Source organism: Eremomyces bilateralis (genome assembly GCF_010015585.1).
Source record: "Eremomyces bilateralis CBS 781.70 unplaced genomic scaffold P152scaffold_12, whole genome shotgun sequence".
NCBI classification, from domain to species: domain Eukaryota; kingdom Fungi; phylum Ascomycota; class Dothideomycetes; order Eremomycetales; family Eremomycetaceae; genus Eremomyces; species Eremomyces bilateralis.
In genome coordinates this window covers 400,795-419,274 of record NW_022985078.1, presented here as the reverse complement: position 1 = coordinate 419,274, position 18,480 = coordinate 400,795, and the positions used below count along the sequence as shown (strand labels likewise).

The window sequence follows — 18,480 nt, the reverse complement described above, 5'->3', positions numbered from 1 at the left end:
GCTGGCGATATCACAGAAGTACTCGCGGATGGAGAGGTTGTATTCAGTACGAGGATAGCAAGTCGATACCATGGATAGAAACTTTAAAGGGACCGGTATAAGCTAATAATAGCCTCTTGACAGAGCCGGTCCCTTGCGAAGAGGCATGTTGTGTAGCCGTCCAGCGCTAACTCGCATACCCCCTCTTGGAAGGGTTCACAACGCCCTCTTCAGACGGGACATGAACGAGATCGAGGTATCTTTCGCCTTACCCGTTATTCTAGCCATAGGATGTTCCAATTCCCACCGTGCATCGTCCCTAAACGCATGGACCGCCGCGTCGAGGTCATAGTCGTGCTGCGTCATATATAACACCGCAATATCATACCTATGCGCCGGGGCGACACTTTCGTCAGTCACCACCTTGTGGACCCGACCATACAGCGGCGGAAAAGCTAGGGACCTACTCAGCGACCTTGCAGGCGACCATCCAGCGCCGGATCTTCGCTTTACGCGCCTCCGCTGCCTCGCCGTCGATGGGCCGCGGACTGAGGCTCACGCCCCCTTTGTAGAATTCGCCAGGAATCAGCAGGGTCCGTCGAGCGATGAGCAGGTGGTCGGAATACAGCCCGTTTGCTCGTCGGAGGGCTTGGATTGGGACGTTGTATTGTAAGGACAATGAAGACATCGAGTCTCGATCCGCGTTTATGAAGTGGAGTACATCTGGTGCAGGCGCAGCGTCTTTCGCGTCGCCAACTTGGACACCTTCAGGATTTATGTAAGGCGGAGGAAGCTCATCGTCAATGTCTGTCGCAGTCAGACTCGGTGGAGAGTACGCAGGAGGATCCGAAAGGTCGAGTGACGGTGACGGCGCAGCAGTCGAAGTTTGACAGTACGGACAGTACTGCGCAAATCGCGGGTTGTCAGTGATACATCGCGAACATATTACCCGGCCGCAGCATCCCAGCCGCCGTTCATGCTGTGCCGGCTTCTCCGTCTTCTCATCGTATGTCGGAGGGATAGAGGATAGGAAGGCGGCGCAGGTACAACAGGACTCTTCAAGAGACATCGCTCGGGAACGTATCAAGGAAGCCAGATATTACATAATAGCCGTCACTTGTGCCGATGAATCGAATCCACCGCACTGCAGCTAAGAAGATAAAGGATATGCGAAGATATAGTCGGTTGGACTTCTCGATCCTCCCCAGGTGCTGCTATAATCGATGAGACAGGAGTGGAACAGGAAAGCAACGTAAGGCACCAACATTGTTTATACCTGAGGCACCTCTACTTTGTACCACCCAATATTCATGCCTTAGGCAACTTCGCGAAGTCTTGGCGGCTCGCTTCTCGCACTCAAATTTCCCGTCTCTACTTCTTCTCCTGTTCCAAACTTCCATCTGATTTTTAACATTCACAAACTTCAAAACTAATACAGAGGTAAGATTATGATATCCTCCCTTCAAGTGGCCAGGCATGGAAATCGCTCTTCGGCCAATATCTGGTCGTCAGCGATACTCTATGTCCCTTGATCAGAGTTGATGAACCCATTCAAATGCTCTGGCAATGGGTACTCTTCACGCTCTGGGCTACAGGACACTAACTGGACCTGATTTCAGATACCTCAAATAGCCTACGTGCCTTTGAGAATCTCCGCGTCCAACCGACACCATGACTCGCACCTCCGTCCTCAACGATTGCTTGAACGCCATCAACAATGCCGAGAAGTCGGGAAAGCGCCAGGTCCTGATCCGACCGAGCTCGAAGGTCATCGTCAAGTTCCTGCGCGTCATGCAGAAGCATGGTACGTTGTTACGATTTTCCCTTCCACCCTTCCCCCCACCCGGTTGATAACTAGGCGCTTGGTCGATTAAATGGCTATTCGCCCTTTAAGTTCCGGGGAGATTGACTTTGCGACATCTCACACTGTGTGCCGACTACGATTCGGCACGTTTGTTTAATATGTCGAAACATGCTGACTGTTTCCAGGCTACATTGGCGAGTTCGAGGAGATTGACGACCACCGCAACGGCAAGATCGTGGTCCAGCTCAACGGACGGTATGTTCGGCCTTTCCGATGCGCTTCGTAGTTCGGTCTCGCTAACAGAAGATCCAGCATCAACAAGACCGGCTGCATCAGCCCGCGATACAACGTCCAGCTCAAAGACCTCGAGAAGTGGGTCGTCCAGCTTCTGCCGTCGCGTCAATTCGGCTTCATTGTCCTCACCACCTCGGCTGGGATCATGGACCACGAGGAGGCCAGGCGAAAGCATGTCGCGGGCAAGATCATCGGCTTCTTCTACTAAGCGATACCATGGGTTCTCAGCACTGTTGTTGTGTCCCAGCGGAAGGTGTATGGAACGGTTTGAGCACATGCAGCGGACCTGACGTACCTTGAAGCATCCCAAAAGTTCTTGAAGCGATGCTATTCATAGATCAATCAAAAGAGCTTGTTGAAGCATAAATCGTTTGAATATTGAGTGAGGAATGTGATCTCTGCTGTGGTGATATATCCAGTCGCTTCCTTTTGAAAGAAATGAGAACGCAGCCCAGGAAAACCTATAATAGATGATTGGTGGGTTGTAGACACCGTATTGTATAGTAAAGGGTTGTGGGTTGTCTAGGTGGTGCATGGTCCTGTGACTGGTGACATGATTCTTAGTGTGGTCCATAAACTATTGTCTGCTAGGAGATCGTGATATTCAATGGTGGTCTTTCTAGGATGTGCATGGTTCATAGGTACCTACCTTTCTTTCACCACAGCTCGTGAAAGCGGACAAGCGGATTCAAGTCCGAATGGAAATATCATTTTCCCTCAGCGAACTTGAAAACTCGTGTGTCTTGCAGACTCCATGTACTTATACATCCAGCGTTCTAGAGAATCTCCAGCACTTCTCTCTTCATTGCGTTCGTTGGAATATCAAAATATCAAAAACTGCCGTAACCTCGGATCTTCTTTAGTCGCAACTCACAAGTGTAGTATTACCACGATTACTGGGTTCAATCCAACAACATCAATCCAGTTCAGTCTCCAGTTCATTGTACCTCTAGTACCTTTGCGCGAATTCTGCCTCGAAGACAACTAGAAGAAGGATGGTTCTCGAAGTTATCTATATTGTGAGGCACGGTGTACGTATAACGTCCTGGGGGGCCCACCCCCGAGTGAACTATATCTTCTGTCGAATTACACCCTTTCCGAATAATCGTTAACTTCCAAACAGTACCGGTCCAACTGGTCCGTGAACCACGAAACCGGAGTCTATCACTCCTCCGTCCCAACGCCCACGGGGATTCCAGCTGATCCAGCACTATCAAGCTATGGCGTCGACCAGTCCAAGCAGCTCGGCGATAAATTACTTAGCATAGACCCGCCCGTGGATGTCGTCTACTCGTCGCCATGGTACCGTTGTATCCAGACGATCAAACCTGCGATCGACAAATGGGCTGCTGCGGGCGGGGCAAAGAAAGTTCGGGTAGAGAACGGCGTAGGGTCAGTCTTCAGTGTAGTCGGTTTAAGGGCTTCGACGTGTAGCTAATCTAGATTCTAGGGAGTTCTTTGGGGAAGCACGATTCGAGCATCCGTCCCCAGCCCCAGTAGATGAGCTAGAGGTCCACTTCCCAGATATCATGGACCGTTCTTACACTCCTGTTGCGCGTCCGTCTACGAACGGCGAATCTACTATGGGACTGCACAACCGTGCCGCCTACGCATTAGCCCGCATCATCTCCGACCTTGACCGTGATCCGAAGGGACCCAAATCCGTGGTGATCTGCACGCATGCCGCCTTCATCATTGCGGCGGGACGAGCGCTGACGGGTCTGATGCCCGCAGAGCCAGAGGAGCACGATTTCTCCTGTTACACATGCGGTCTGTCGATGTTTGTGAGGCGGACTAATCACCCAACAGAGGCCGGGGTGAAGGCACCGGTCGCGGAGTGGGATCCGAAGGACCCGGAGAACATTCCGGAGCTGGATTGGATAGGGGGGAAAGGAGTTGGCGGAGGGTGGGACTGCGTCCATAATTCGGACTGCAGTTTCCTCAAAGGCGGTGAGGAGAGAGGCTGGTGAGTGATCTTAAGCACGTTTTCCTTTACCCCGTCAAAGTCTATTATTGCGGCCATCTTGTGATCGGAGCGAGATCGCTGTTCAGAGATTTAATCGCGAGCATTAGGGACTTCTCGATGGAGGCCAAGATGGCGGCGAAGCCCGTCGCGATTGTTGCCGAAATTGACCCTTCCATATCTCCTTGATTTTGCCGACTGGCTGGGGACGACACGCTCATACTTCAAACCCATTCAGGCACTTCTCCGGCGACGAATCGTTTCTGCAGGACCCGAACGCTTTTAACGATGCGCAGAACGCGGCGGCGGCGCCAACGGCAGGGAATGTGTTCGTGTATGGGGATGGGGATGCGGGAGTTAGCTGGAAGGGGCCGAAGCTGTAGCAGGGAGTTCGGAGTAACTGGAATCAATAGCATAGACGAGGGAATGATATAATTGACACAATTCATATGCAATACGCTTTTGTATTTTGGCCATGAGTACCCGCGCAGTGACTGATCATAGAAAGAATTTCCCCACGCAATGCTTCTGAAGCACACGAGACGCCCGAAACGTCCATAAGAAGTTATGGAGAGATGACCGCAACCGCAGAGTGAATCCACGGCGCTTCTGCTTCTTCAACCGCATCCTTTGTCCCCTTCGTCCAATCCGACATTTAAGCGGAGGTGATGGCCTTCCTTCGGCGGGCGCCGATCTGTCGGGTGTTCAAGCGTTCCGCGACCGGGGCAGCCTTCTTAACGACCTCGTCGCCCTCAGTGAGGATCATCTCGATGTGGCAGGGGTTTGACATGTAGGGGTTGATCTAAGGACGCATTAGTTTCAACCGTCCATATTGCGCTTGACTGGTTCCAACGTACACGACCGTGAGCACGGTAAGTGCGTCTTCTCTGCTTCGGGGCCTGGTTGACTTGGATGTGCTTGATGATGAGAGCGCTGGTATCGAGGCCTTTGGTATCGGCGTTGGCTTCGGCGTTCTTGAGGAGACCGAGGAGGAACTCGGCCGACTTGGCGGGCCATCGAGCCTTGGAGACACCGAATTGCTTGCCTGTAGAAATGAATCAGCCCTTGGGTCCCATTGAACTCCCACTGGTATTCCAGCGTAGATCCTCCACCATAGGATGCAATTGTACATACCTTGAGCACATCGACCGGTGCTGCCGGCATATCGTCGCATCGGCACGGCCTCCTTGTGTCCAATTACATTCTCAAGGTATTGGAGAGCACGCGGGACCTTCCAGCCATTGATGGCCTGGGCGGTTTCCCGGGTGTTCTTGAAGGAGACGCGGAGGTAGGAGCCTCGCGACTTCGCGGATTTCGCTGAATCGGCCGTCGTTGCGTATCGAACCTATAGAAGACCGGATCAGCGGATGGACGAAGGGATTCGGATAGTCGCGACCGCGTACCATTTTGGCGGAGGTGTCGAGCAACGAGATCGAAGTGTCAGTGTATCGGTAATAGGTGATGTTTGCGTGCCAAATATTGTGATGAAGTGAAAGTGTGCGAGAGCGGGGAAGAACGTTTCGCCGAAGGCGCCGCAGGAAAAATGGTGAACCACTCAGCGAATGATTGGCTGGCCCCTGCAAAAATTAATCACGTGACACATCCCTGCAAGCTCGCCCACCATCTGAAAACTTTTGGAACGCAGAGAAAGTTTGAGCTTGATCTACTTGTGCATCGCTACATTCATCCCCCTAATCATCCCCCTAATCACGCTTCTAACCCACATACCCGAGCGCATAATACTCAGGAGTTAAAGAGGAAGATGGCATTTACACCACGAGGAGGTCGTGGCGACAGCCGTGGCGGCCGTGGCGGGTTCGGTGGTCCTCCCCGCGGTGGACGAGGTGGTGCACGAGGTGGACGAGGTGAGCAATTCTCCAATGGCACTTGAGATCTTCGGGTGCATTAGCTTCTGTTGAAGCTCAATCATCGCCGATTGAGTCGGTTACTGACAGTCTTCAAGGAGGCTTTGGCGGTGGTGACCGAGGCGGATTTGGTGGACGAGGCCGCGGTGGTCCTCGAGGTGGTCGAGGTGCTCCCCGAGGCGGCGATAGAGGTGGCAGAGGAGGACGAGGAGGATTCGGTGGCGCCGGCGCAAAAGGCGGACAGAGAGTGGTCATTGTAAGTGCTTTCCAAAATCTGATAGACCGCGCAATGCTGACAATATTTAAGGAACCGCATAGACATGCCGGCGTGTTCGTCGCACGTGGTAAGGAAGATCTGCTCGTCACGAAGAACATCGCGCCCGGCGAATCGGTCTATGGAGAAAAGCGAATCTCGGTCCAAAACCCGCCCGCAGAAGGCGCAGCAGATGGTGACGCTCCCACGTCCATCGAATATCGTGTCTGGAATCCTTTCCGAAGCAAGTTGGCTGCGGGTATCCTTGGTGGTCTGGCAGACATCCACATGAAGCCCGGCTCCAAGGTCCTCTATCTCGGAGCCGCATCCGGAACGTCCGTCTCTCACGTCGCTGACCTCGTGGGACCCACCGGCGTAGTCTACGCCGTCGAATTCTCTCACCGATCTGGACGAGATCTTATCAACATGGCGACTCACCGAACCAATGTTATCCCCATCGTTGAGGATGCCCGACACCCGCTCCGATACCGCATGCTCGTTTCCATGGTTGACTGCATCTTCGCCGATGTTGCGCAACCCGATCAGGCCCGTATCGTTGCCCTGAACGCTCACTTGTTCCTCAAGGTTGGCGGAGGCGTCGTCGTGTCCATCAAGGCCAACTGCATCGACAGCACGGCCGCGCCGGAGGTTGTGTTCTCCAAAGAAGTCGAGAAGCTAAGGTCAGAGAGGATAAAGCCCAAGGAGCAGCTTACCCTTGAGCCTTTCGAGAGGGACCATGCCATGGTCGTCGGCGTCTACCAGAGAAGTGCTTAGAGCTGTGGCATGTCTCTTCCGTTTCGTATCAGGGGCCTTTGAGGCTACAGTTGTGGACGATGGCGCAATTCAGGGTCTTCAAAACTCCGGGTGGAAGGCGTTTATCGGGGGATGCTGTATTTCCTTCGCAAGAGCTTGTATTGAGGCTTTTTGGGGTTGTTCTCGCTTCGTCCAGGGGTTTTATTTTGGTGGTTGTCTGAAGACTTTGCGTTTTCACTCTCGTATGCAAAGAAACTGTAGCATGTCTTCAAGATCGATCCAGCTTCGCCCTCTCGACGTGAGGATACGCCGAAGGGGTTCAATTCCTTCATACTGAGGGTGATTCAACGCAGCTTTTCAATACACATGCTTTCGATCTGCGAGTTCAAGATAGACGCGATATTTATGGATGGGTAAATTTGTTCTGCATATGTGCCTTGATCCCAGTAATCTTGGACTTGATACATCCACAGAGCGCGGTTAGGAGAGTGGCCATGTCATGCTGCTTCAGCGATCCCCATCATGTCCGGCGACGAGTCGTTTCTTCCCGGATTGAAGTGTAGAAGAACCTTTTCCCGCTGAGCTGCTGTCAGCTCGTGGACAAACAGGATAGTTCAATAGCGAGCCGAGGTTCCCAACCTCTCCTCGATATACTCCGTTATTCGCCTTCCCAGTTACGAGGCTGACGGCGAACTCCTTCAGTCGCGTCACAGCCGGCTGAATGTCTTGGTCGTTTAGGAACATGAGACTTGGAGACTCGGCGTTTGTAAGCCCTTTGGACAGCGGAATATATCCGAGTCCATGTTCAGAATCGTGTGATGCCATCCGAGGATCTCACATAATTATACCGTATTGGGTCTTATCAAGCAGGGTAGTACTATCCATATCCGTGTCGAGAGGACGTTCAGCTGAGGGTTCATTACGGAAAAGCGACAAGGGCCGCCACAGCGGCTGTTGCTTCCCGAGGCATATTCATCTGGGACAAGCATCCGATACTCACTGTTCCCTTGCAAACGGACACTCAAGCGTCAATATTTTTGGCTTCATTGTCGAGAATCTCAAACTTCACGAGACCGGTGTAAGGGGGCAGCCCCGATGGCTTCAAGCTAAACCCCTTTGGGACGAGGAGATCCGAAAGGACAAGATCATGGGAACAGATATCCGAAGTTCAACTCGTCAACTTCATCAATGATATGCCAAATATTTGTCAGCCTCTAGATCGTTGAGCCTTACGTCCTTCTTAAATCCATTTACGAGGTCGAAGGATGTACTTTGATAAGGACATATAGACGGACTTTCGGCGTTGAGCAACCGATCGCTTGTCTAAGACATGGAGTTTAGATCTCTAAACTCCACCTCCACAACTAAACCACAGAAGCTGACTCAATATTAACATTTAACACATGCCCGTATAAGGTGCTATTAGTGTTTACGGGATCGGTATATCTTGGCACTCGGCTATTCCACTGACGATGCCATTGCGGGGGGTTCTGACCCCCACAACTCACCATTCACTCGAGTTCGTCCAGCCGATAGTACCAGACTGCGGAAGGGAAATGGATTTCTTCAATCGAAGCATCTCATTGACCACGAAACTTCAACGAGCGGGACCTCGGTTCACCGAGGAGTGCTTGAGTAGGTTCGGAAATGGTCCTCCATACGGGCCTTCTTTGTTGTATCAAGTTCTTGAGCATTCAATGTCGCGGTTGATATAAAGGTTCGCCCATAGCTGCCAGACGAGTTATCTCGGTCTTCACTGTGTCAAACCATTTCCAGCGCTCTCACAGTCCTGCATGTACTATCCCTTTCAGTTACAGAAAGTCCTTCAGTTCTAGCTCACTTTCCCATGTCGTCCCCCAATACTAGACTGCAAGCTATTGCAGCCACCATTCCCATACCTAGTCCCTCGGACTCCCATGGCCCTTCAATGGCTGATATGGAAGTTCCCGATCGACCGCAATGTGACCCCGACCCGATCAGGATCATTCACGTCGGAGCTGGAGCCAGTGGACTTCTCTTCGCCTACAAGGCGCGGAAATGGCTCCAGAAGTACAGCTTGACCTGCTACGAACGCAACCCAGTCCCTGGCGGTACCTGGTGGGTCAACCGATATCCCGGTTGCGCATGCGATATCCCTGCCCACACGTACACATTCCCTTTCGACGCGAACCCCGAGTGGTCGGGCTATTACGCAGGCGCAGACGAGATCCAGGAGTACATGGTGCGGTTCTACGAGAAGCATGAGTTGCAGCCGTACATGAAGTTCAACACGGAAGTGACCGACGCGACTTGGGATGAAGCCGCGAAGGTATGGCGGGTCGGGCTTCGCCAGAGTGATGGCAGCCGATTTGAGGACACGTGTGATGTTTTCGTGAACGGGACTGGGGTTTTGAGCAGGTGGAAGTGGCCGGATATTGAAGGCCTCCAGGACTTCAAAGGCGAGCTCGCTCACTCCGCCGACTGGGACAGGAACCTGAAATGGGAGGGAAAGAAGGTGGCGGTGATTGGGACCGGATCGAGGTACGAAGGCTACTTCTACGAGCTACCAGAGAAAGTTTGCTGAAGAATTCCAGTTCAATCCAAATGACTCCCGTTCTGGCCGACACAGCCAAGCACCTCACGGTCTTCATGCGCAACGAAACCTACATTGGGCCACCTTTTGCTAGCGACATCGACAACAAAGAGGCAGATTCAGAGTCGCAAAACCCTGATGCTCCGGGTCATCATCTTTACACCGAGAAGGAGAAGCAGAGATTTAGGGACGACCCCGACTATCTCGAGAAGTATCGTCGTCGAATGTAAGGCAGGTATCAGCTCACGGATAGGTCAACGCTGATCTTCAATAGCGAGCAAAGGGTTGTCGGTGGCTTCTCCATGTTCTACCGCGGCAGCGAGTTAAATCTCACCGCAAAAGCCGCCATGCAGAATCTTATGCGTACACGCCTAGGCGACCGAGACGACCTCAAAGAACTCATCATCCCCTCCTGGTCCCCCGGATGCCGCCGCCTCACCCCCGGCGAAGGCTTCCTGGAGGCCCTGACCCGCCCCAACGTCACCACTGTCCACACCGGCATCCAGCGCTTCACCCCGAACGGCATTCTCACCGCCGATGGCAACGAGCACCCCTTCGACTTCATCGCCTGCGCCACGGGCTTCGACGTGCAATACCAGCCGCACTTCCCTATCTACGGCCGCGGTGGGGAGCACATGCAATCCAGCGCGGAGCCGAACGTCTACGCGGCGGTCGCGGTGCCGCGGTTCCCGAACTACTTCGTCGTGAACGGACCGCGCGGGCAGTGGGCGCAGGGAAGCATCCTGCCATCGCACGACGTGCAGATCGAGTACATCCTACAGGTGGTTCGGCACATGCAGGAGGACCAAATTGCGAGCGTGGAGCCGCGGGAGGATCTGACGGACCAGTTGAATCGATATATGGATACGTGGCACAAGAAGCATTCGATCTGGGCGGAGGACTGCAGGAGCTGGTATAAAGATAACAAGCCGGATGGGAGGATCCATGTGTGGAGTGGCTCGATGTTACATCACCTCAAGTATATGAAGACGCCGCGGTTCGAACATTACGTGGTGCAGTGGAAGGATCCGGAGAACGTGTTTCGGTTCTTGGGGCATGGGATGACGATTGGTGAGATGAAATATGGAGCGGACGTGCCGGTGCCTTATATCCGGAAGGAAGATACCCCTTGGGATGTGGAGTAGTGGGCGTGGCCTTATAGAATGTCCCGATGAGTTTTATGATTTGGTTCAAAGAGGAACGTGTCGTCACTGCGAGATTAGGTCAGTGTTTTTAGCAAGTTAAATTTTGATAGCCTAGAAATTAGACTTTCTTTTCCCGACCATGCCTACACAATCAGACAGATTCGAATCTAGGTAGTGTAAGTACGGTAACATCAGGATGTGCGTAGCAGGCAGGTCGGGATTAATAACAATCAATACACTATGAACAACAGGTGCGCTGGTATGGCGAGGCTTATCATATACCTCACATGCTGTCAGACCGGGAATTTTTGTGTGCTTTGACTGTAATCAAGTCTCTATTCCTAAGTCTTCCTATTTACAGCCTCCCCCGTCTCCGCGAAAGTGCCCGGGTTGATCCAAGATGACCGCTATTATGAATCGCTCATAGAACACCTCGCTATGCAGGCAGAACGAAGAAAAAATCAAGAACGTTCAGCCAAAGATCCAACTCCAGTCGCTGATAATCCAACGGGATACAAATAGGATAATTCCAGAAAGGGACATGACTATTATGAGGGGCGATTAGGATTTCTTCATTAGTAACTGAAAGCCTCCTCAACGAAGTCCAAACATCCCTTCCCAACCCGCTTCCTCGCCGCCGCCCTCACATCATCCGCGAAGACGCCCGGCCCACATACAGTGACGCAAGTCGCGCCGATCGGCTCCTGCATCATCCGATCAATCACCTCATTCGGATCGCAGCGCCTCGTAAACGTCCGCACGCCACCCGACTGACTGCTTGTCTCCCTACCGTTCCCTCTTGTGATGTATATCTCCATCTTGAGGATCTCCCTCCGCCCGGGCATCTCCAGCACCTGGTTCATGTACGGACGCACCCAATCGAAGCAGTTCTGGTCGGGCATGCTCCAGACGAGGAGAACCTTGCGCGTGGACACCACGCCGAGGTGGTACCCGTGCACGAGGTGGCGCAGGTGCGGGAGCATGTGGGTGATGCCGATGCCGCCGGCGAAGAGCACCACGGTGCCGTACGAGGACATGGGGTCCATGCCGCCGTAAGGGCCTTCGAGGAGGCATCGCGTCGTGAGGGTCTTGTCGGGGCGGGCGGCGGCGCGCTGGTAGAGCTGTTTGGTGAGGCCTTCGCGGGCCTTGCAGATGAGGTGGACGCGCGTGGAGGGGGGATTAAAGAGGGCGATGTCGGAGGTGGTGTGGGTCGGTTGGTTTTGGTCGGTGGATGAGGGCCCTCGCTTTTCGTTGTAGTTGGCGGCGGGGGCGCTGGACATGTGGGAGAATTCGAAAGCCGAGGCTTTGGGTAGCTCGCAGTCGGTCCAGGCGACGGAGAAGGGGTGGGACATGAGGTGCGGGTTGAATCGTGGGATGTATATGTGGACGTTAGATCCCGGCGCGGCGCGGAATGGTCGGACAACGTCGATGGAAAGACGGCATGCCTCGCCGGGAAGGGCTTCGACGGTGACTTTCGACATCTGGCCGAATGTGAAGGAGTAGTACATGATGCGACCAGATCGGAATAACCATTCCATACCCCACAGCCAGCAAACGACTTGCAGCCACCACAATTGCGGGAGTTTGTGAGTCTGAAGATGGACATAAACACCGACAAGGGAGATGAGGACGATGAGTCGATGTCCATGGACGAAGGAATCGTAAAAAGCGTGGCGGAGGGGTCCGATGGAGAAGATCGCGATGAGGGTGAATCCCACGGCACCAACGAGACCCCATCGATAAGAAAGGTGCTGGCTCAAGGACACTCCCATGTTAAAGTCGTCGGTCGTTGCGGCTATCGTGTTCACTGACCAGCAGAGAACATGAATGAGGCTCTGGAGGACCACCACCCGACCACACCAGCGGTGTAGGAGGTTGAACGTGTCGTAAGATACGCTCAGGAGCCAGATCAGTGGATTGTTTCGTAAAGCAAAGAGAATCGTCGGGAAGAGGTTCAGGGCGGCCAAAACACCACTGCGCCCACGGAGGGCAGCGACGACCTCCTGGGAGGGGAATGTGCTCCACGGCAGGACGAGGCAGAAGGCGATGTTGGCGAATAGCCAAGTCAGGAGCATCATCGTGTGAAAGCGTGATGGGAGGGTTCCAATGGCATGCGCCTTGGAGATCTTGATCTCCTGGTTGTGTCGTTTCTTGCCGAGCGGCGCATATAGGATGTGGCGTTTGATGAAGACCCAGCTGTCGGACCAGGCGGTCGAACCGTTGTGGGCCCACAGGGCCTGTTGAGTGACCCCGCCGACGGTGTTAATGTGGCGGACATGTCGTTCGAATAAGATGGCACCCCGATAGATTAGAATGAAGCCGAAGGCAGCGAGGAGTGCGAATAAGAGGGCGTGCACGAAAATGTAGTTCGTTTCCTGTTGAACTCCGGAGAGACCGGTCGTGTATTGCACGAGGGAATCCCCTGAGGAATTGGTAATGAAGTCGGGTACGAGATCGCCATGGCTGCCGATCGAGCGAGGTATCACGAATGATGAGGGAGGCATATTGACAAGTTATCGTCCCACTTGGGGTGGAGTGTGGGAGTGGTTAGGGAATGCGGTAGCGGCCTGCGCTTTGAGTGAAAGTGTTAATCACTGTGGGTCGATTGCGTTCTGACTTCGGAGTTCTGACGGAACGAAGGCCGTGGAGAGAGGGGGTCTTTCATATAAAAGACATTGTGCGAGTGGTTGTCTTTGTTGAATGAGAGACTGCTTATTGAGGGTTCCTGTCTTCTGTGACGGTTAGTCTAAACGAAGACTTTCCTTGTCAAGGGACAATGAGTCTGTGACAATAAAGGCAGCAGAGGCCACAAAGCCTACAGTGATTATTGTTCTGACTAAACAAGAGGTGATTTCACTGGGGTGAGAATGGTGGAAAAGCATAACAGTGTGCGGGCGATATGGGATTTATTTATCACGAACCTGATCCAGACGAGGTAGCCCCTAGTTTCGAGAAATGAGCGACCGACTCAAGGTCTCTCTAAGCTTTAGAACTATAAAACAAAAGGGACTTTTGGTTTAACGGCCAAAAATCACACGATGATTGTTTCGAAACCTGAATCCTATCGTGATGGTGGGCAACTGTGTGAAACGAGTGACTGATGGTCGGCCGACTAGAACCGGGGATGAAGGACAAGGGAACGCGGAGAGAGAAATGGGGAAACTGAATATGTAAATGAATGACTGTAAAGAGGAGGAATCGAGTCGTCCACGACCAGGAGCAAGAGTTGCAGAGAAGACAGACAAAAGGTGAACGGCAGGACAGGAGAGGTTAAAAAACTGGAGTGAAGTGATAGAGATAATGGATCACGACTGGCAGAGCCCCCCCCTGGAATGGTAATCGGCCCCTTGTGGCCCTGTCTCTTACGGGCCTCAACAAACGAAACTGGCTCGATCGCTGGAGGCGAACAATCAGCGCCAATCGGGCGGCACGCCGCACCTGGTTTCGACGGGTACGTGGTAGGGATCGCTCACTGACCAGCCAATCTTAGCCGTCGATCTCATTTGAAAGAAAATGATGCTTGTCCTACGGTGCTTGTCTTGGATGGAACACCACTCATGTGGTGAATCTCCTAGTCAGGCATATTACTGGATAGCATCTTGGGGCAAGCTGTATAACCGGAAGCTGGCTTTTACTCAGAGTAGTATGCTGTGAACGGGATTACTCCGGAGCTCTGGTCGGGTTCGGCTTGGAATTGGGTTATGTAGATTGACTCCTTGGATATGATGGCCTATTCTAGGCTGCTGTGGCTTGCCTCCGTGCAGGATTGAGGTGGATTTCATCCCGCGGTATTCGATAGAGTACTTATACTGGTAGAGACAGATGACATTTTCTCCATATCAGATCTCCATCAGCTGTTCTTAATTTCCTGAAGAAAGCGAGCTGACCTGGATTTCTCCGTCTGTATGTTAAGGAGGCTGGGGTGAATGGAGGATCGGAATGCCCGTTTCATGCCAACTCCTGTATCCAGCGTTGATTGGCTGTCCGTTCACTTGCCATGCGCCTACCTGCCTTAGTGCCTTGAGACATCACTGGAGGACCGAGGGCCGAGACCCGCAGAGCCTCTACGGGCCACGGGGTGTTCCGTACCAACTCCCGACCCCAAAGCCCTAACTAACCTGGCGTGCCTAGACTCTTGAACTCACACCATCATCAAACGATACATCATGTTCCTTCACTTCCTTGGGAGGGTGTTAATGAATTATTCCGAAACCTGGGCATGATGCCGGCTCTAAGGAAAGAATTAGGCCGCTTCGTAGTTCGTGAGCACTGGGGCTAAGATCCGACTCGTACCCTCAGACTTCCCCACTTCCGTACGTCCGTCCCGTACCCATCTCGTACCGTTGGACGCCATCTCCACCGCAGTTGGATTGATTGCGTGGCTGATACGAGTCCATTTGCTTTTGGCTTCCTTTTGGCTTTTGGGCTTCGGGCCTTTGATATTACAAATTTCAATCCCTCAGCACAATGGCGTATTTCCCCGACTAGGAAGTAGTAATAAGTACCTATGAAGGGCGTCCTTTGTATGGGGAATTATTCCGTGTGCAGTATCGATCCTCAGGTTCCTTGTCCACCTTCATACCAATACAGAGAAATTGATATGCTGTCTAGTTTTATATAGGTGACCTGGCTGCGATCCTTAGGTGGACCATCGATCACCCCACCGTTCGGACTAATTACATTATTGGATCCCGCATTGACAAAGAAACTTAGTGTTATGTCATTTGCTGATCGTGCCCATAGATCGATTGCTTGGTTGCTCTTTGCTCCAAAAGTATTTCCTAATGAAGCGGACTCTTCCTTGCGAGTTGCGACTTGCGAGCCATCGTTGGGGCTTGGTACCATGAACACATCCCTCGACGTTCTATACTGCACAAGCATATGGTGGAGGAAGTCCAGTCCAGAGAACAACGGTCTTGCCGTGATTCCGGCGAGTCTTTTCAGATCATTCACGAGACTGGTATGTTTGCGGGTGCAGTGGAGAATATGTGGAAAACCGTCCACACTCGTCTGCCGAAATTAGTTCTCCGTCTTAAAGCTGCGGTAGGCTTGTAAACAGCGACTTACTGTATTAGTTGGGCATCGGTGGCTGATCACTAATGTACACCTGATGATTGTCCTGAAAGCTTCATGGAAGTCGTGCAGATCGTTTACTCCATATCTCCAGTGCGGCCTCCTCTGTAGGCAGCCCTTAGTACAGAGGACATGCTTGATGCTCTATCATACTAAGTATGCACGAGAGAGGTTGAAGTTCCTCGTCGCGAAGGGTGCCCCGATTTAGAGATTATCTTTCATATTCCCGAGTTTGCCTGGGAGGTGGTGCAAGAGTAAACGGCCCAGCTCAATGTGGAAGTGAGACAAGTAAACGAACGGTACTGGTCATCTTCCCTTTCAACGTGACGAAATACCCGCAGTTCATAGAGCAGGCGTAGCGGATGATACCTCCATCTCTCTGCCACAGACAACTGTACGGACTTCTTCTCTTTGATGAGCATAGACAAACCAAAAGTTATAGTAGATTCAAAGGGTTTATAATATGATGCGTCGGGATTGATCACGAATACCAAAAAGTCGGATATTAATGATGCATTTCTTCATTGATTGGGATACCTAACTAGGCATTATAGGAACAATAAGAGAATTTGACACTCCTAGATGAATACTCAGCTCAGAAGTCAGATGTTGTTCTCTCTCTCGACGTCACTAGTAGCCGAGTCAAATCGTAAGGAAAGGAAAAAAAAAGCAAAAAGTAAAGCTCCGAAACGGGGAATTGAACCCCGGCCTTCCGCGTTCTACATCACGATGTGTTGAGAGGCGGAAATCCTAGCCACTAGACCATTTCGGATTATTTATTTAAAAATTGAGTCCACGATAGATATTGCAATTCCTAGTATTGACCAGGATCATCATCCGAGTCATGCTGTCGACAGGGGAAATGATCCTTCGCTTTGACTCTCGAACCGCTTCATCAACGACCGACTGCACATTTGCACTGCCTCCTTGAAATGAGGGGATTCTTGCTGGAACATGAGTGATCAATGTCATCTCATGTATGTCCACTGAAACCTTGATATATCGCTATTGTGGTGATGCTCCAACGGGATCAATTTTATTTGATCATCCCTCCAATTGCCTTTCGAAAGCTCGGAAGGGACAATGAAACCAAGGAGATGCGTCTGCCTAAATGACCAGTGCTGCCGATTTTTGATCGTTGAAGATGCGTCTTTTGCACACTGATACCTTGGAACTCCATTACTTTCCACGAGATGCACCGCCCTATGCTATTCTCTCCCATACGTGGGAAACAGAGGAGCTATCATTGCAAGAGATTGGACCAAAGTCGAAGGGAACGCGAGGCTACAAGAAAATAGCGATGGCCGCGGCGACTGCCCGTGCGGACAACCTGGATTACATTTGGGTTGACACTTGCTGCATTGATAAAACCAGCAGCGCGGAATTATCAGAGGCCATCAATTCCATGTTCCAATGGTACCAGAATGCTAGTGTGTGCTATGCATATCTGTTTGACGTCGTCCCGAACCACCACGATTCGGTCGCATCTATCAATCCCCGGGTCCGGGAAAGCAAGTGGTTCACTAGGGGATGGACGCTTCAGGAGCTTATCGCGCCATCGGACGTGATATTTTACGCCCAGGATTGGACGGAGCTGGGGACGAAATCGAGTCTTCGGACTGTAATTTCGCAGATCACCAGGATACCCGAGTTGGTCCTGTTGGGCAAGAGTATTAAGGACTACAGTATTGCACAGCGGATGTCTTGGGCATCTCAGCGGAAGACAACCAGGACCGAAGATATGGCCTACTGTCTCATGGGATTATTCGAGATTACCATGCCCATGCTGTACGGAGAAGGCATGCAAGCATTCATTCGCCTTCAAGAAGAGATCATGAAGAAGTCGGATGACCAGACGTTGTTTGCATGGACCAGCGCGGCTCTGTCTGTTCAGTATCGGTTCGGCTGCGGGTTGCTGGCACCTGTCCCTCGGTTTTTTGAGACTTGTGCTGGAATTGTACGAGGGAGTAAACTGCCTTGGAAGTTGACAGAAAAGACAACCTTTGCCATGACCAACAAAGGGCTGAGCATAAGACTACCAGTACTTGCTCGCAAGCCGCCTATACCTTATCCAGGATCTATTAAAGGAACCTATCTTGCATTATTGAACTGCCATGACGTTGAAGATGAGACAAAGGCCTTGGCCTTGTGGCTCGGCAGATCCGACGAATCTCCGAAACACTACTTTCGATGGCGGGCTGAAGAGACTATTACCGTCGATATCTCGTGGACACTGAAGCGACTGACCCGCTTGCATGAACTTTATGTCCAGCAACAGAATTCTTTTTCGTCCTCCATGGTCCATTTGGAGAGGCGCCCTGACTCCCATATGTGCAGGATTAACATGGCCGGCCTACGCGAGACGGACTTTTCCATATCTGCCAATTTTCCGGAGTACTTGGCTCGGAACGGAATGGATTTCCTCGTACTGGATAATGCGCAGTACAATTTCGAGGATAGGAGTGGACATGCGTTTGCATTGCTATTGAAGAGCTACCCCAATTCTGTGCAAGCCTGCCTGATCCGAGGGAAAAGAAACTCGCTACCGGACTTCTCAAAGAGCACCCCTGAAAACAATTATTCGAATCGATGCTTGGAGTACTTTGCGGAAAAGGACGTCTGGATACGCATGAAGATTAAAAGAGAGCTGACCTGGCTGAACCATCAACCGATCCATGTCGTTTACCTGGACACTTCGGGCACAAGTTCCTCATCGTTAAATGGCTGAAACGGGCCCATCGTCTCTACCTTTCCGCATCAGTTGTCACGCTGTATACCG

The 18,480-nt window shown here is 52.0% G+C and overlaps 8 protein-coding genes and 1 non-coding gene across 9 annotated transcripts; 5 read left to right on the top strand and 4 right to left on the bottom strand.

Moving 5' to 3' along the window:
- Window positions 1–195: 195 nt before the first annotated feature.
- P152DRAFT_398815 (uncharacterized protein) lies at window positions 196–1,048 on the bottom strand (the record flags this gene model as incomplete). Its single annotated transcript, XM_033676487.1, has 2 exons — window positions 196–367; window positions 447–1,048. The coding sequence occupies 2 exons, from the start codon at window positions 1,046–1,048 to the stop codon at window positions 196–198; spliced, it is 774 nt and encodes a 257-aa protein (XP_033533393.1).
- Window positions 1,049–1,366: 318 nt separating this feature from the next.
- Window positions 1,367–2,440, top strand: P152DRAFT_482789 (ribosomal protein S8). The gene is made up of 3 exons (XM_033681908.1): window positions 1,367–1,783; window positions 1,969–2,038; window positions 2,096–2,440. Exons 1-3 carry the CDS (start codon window positions 1,651–1,653, stop codon window positions 2,283–2,285), a joined length of 393 nt encoding a protein of 130 aa, XP_033533392.1. The 5' UTR covers window positions 1,367–1,650; the 3' UTR covers window positions 2,286–2,440.
- A 270-nt stretch (window positions 2,441–2,710) lies between these two features.
- Window positions 2,711–4,477, top strand: P152DRAFT_459223 (phosphoglycerate mutase-like protein). Its single transcript, XM_033679633.1, has 3 exons — window positions 2,711–3,108; window positions 3,201–3,469; window positions 3,528–4,477. The coding sequence occupies exons 1-3, from the start codon at window positions 3,073–3,075 to the stop codon at window positions 4,045–4,047; spliced, it is 825 nt and encodes a 274-aa protein (XP_033533391.1). The 5' UTR covers window positions 2,711–3,072; the 3' UTR covers window positions 4,048–4,477.
- Window position 4,478: 1 nt separating this feature from the next.
- Window positions 4,479–5,446, bottom strand: P152DRAFT_488862 (ribosomal protein L22; the record flags this gene model as incomplete). The annotated part of the gene is made up of 4 exons (XM_033682129.1): window positions 4,479–4,842; window positions 4,898–5,085; window positions 5,175–5,385; window positions 5,444–5,446. 4 exons carry the CDS (start codon window positions 5,444–5,446, stop codon window positions 4,696–4,698), a joined length of 549 nt encoding a protein of 182 aa, XP_033533390.1. The 3' UTR covers window positions 4,479–4,695.
- Window positions 5,447–5,802: 356 nt separating this feature from the next.
- Window positions 5,803–6,932, top strand: P152DRAFT_450033 (Fibrillarin; the record flags this gene model as incomplete). Its single annotated transcript, XM_033678149.1, has 3 exons — window positions 5,803–5,905; window positions 6,004–6,161; window positions 6,213–6,932. 3 exons carry the CDS (start codon window positions 5,803–5,805, stop codon window positions 6,930–6,932), a joined length of 981 nt encoding a protein of 326 aa, XP_033533389.1.
- Window positions 6,933–8,838: 1,906 nt separating this feature from the next.
- P152DRAFT_474479 (FAD/NAD(P)-binding domain-containing protein) lies at window positions 8,839–10,628 on the top strand (the record flags this gene model as incomplete). The annotated part of the gene is made up of 3 exons (XM_033681324.1): window positions 8,839–9,431; window positions 9,485–9,709; window positions 9,758–10,628. 3 exons carry the CDS (start codon window positions 8,839–8,841, stop codon window positions 10,626–10,628), a joined length of 1,689 nt encoding a protein of 562 aa, XP_033533388.1.
- A 150-nt stretch (window positions 10,629–10,778) lies between these two features.
- On the bottom strand, window positions 10,779–13,359 carry P152DRAFT_459221 (uncharacterized protein). Its single transcript, XM_033679632.1, has one exon. It carries the CDS (start codon window positions 13,130–13,132, stop codon window positions 11,204–11,206), a length of 1,929 nt encoding a protein of 642 aa, XP_033533387.1. The 5' UTR covers window positions 13,133–13,359; the 3' UTR covers window positions 10,779–11,203.
- Window positions 13,360–16,383: 3,024 nt separating this feature from the next.
- P152DRAFT_t43 lies at window positions 16,384–16,473 on the bottom strand. Its single transcript has one exon. It is a non-coding gene; the product is annotated as a tRNA-Glu (tRNA).
- A 372-nt stretch (window positions 16,474–16,845) lies between these two features.
- On the top strand, window positions 16,846–18,272 carry P152DRAFT_466994 (HET-domain-containing protein; the record flags this gene model as incomplete). Its single annotated transcript, XM_033680735.1, has 3 exons — window positions 16,846–17,658; window positions 17,698–17,742; window positions 18,237–18,272. The coding sequence occupies 3 exons, from the start codon at window positions 16,846–16,848 to the stop codon at window positions 18,270–18,272; spliced, it is 894 nt and encodes a 297-aa protein (XP_033533386.1).
- Between the last annotated feature and the right edge of the window lie 208 nt (window positions 18,273–18,480).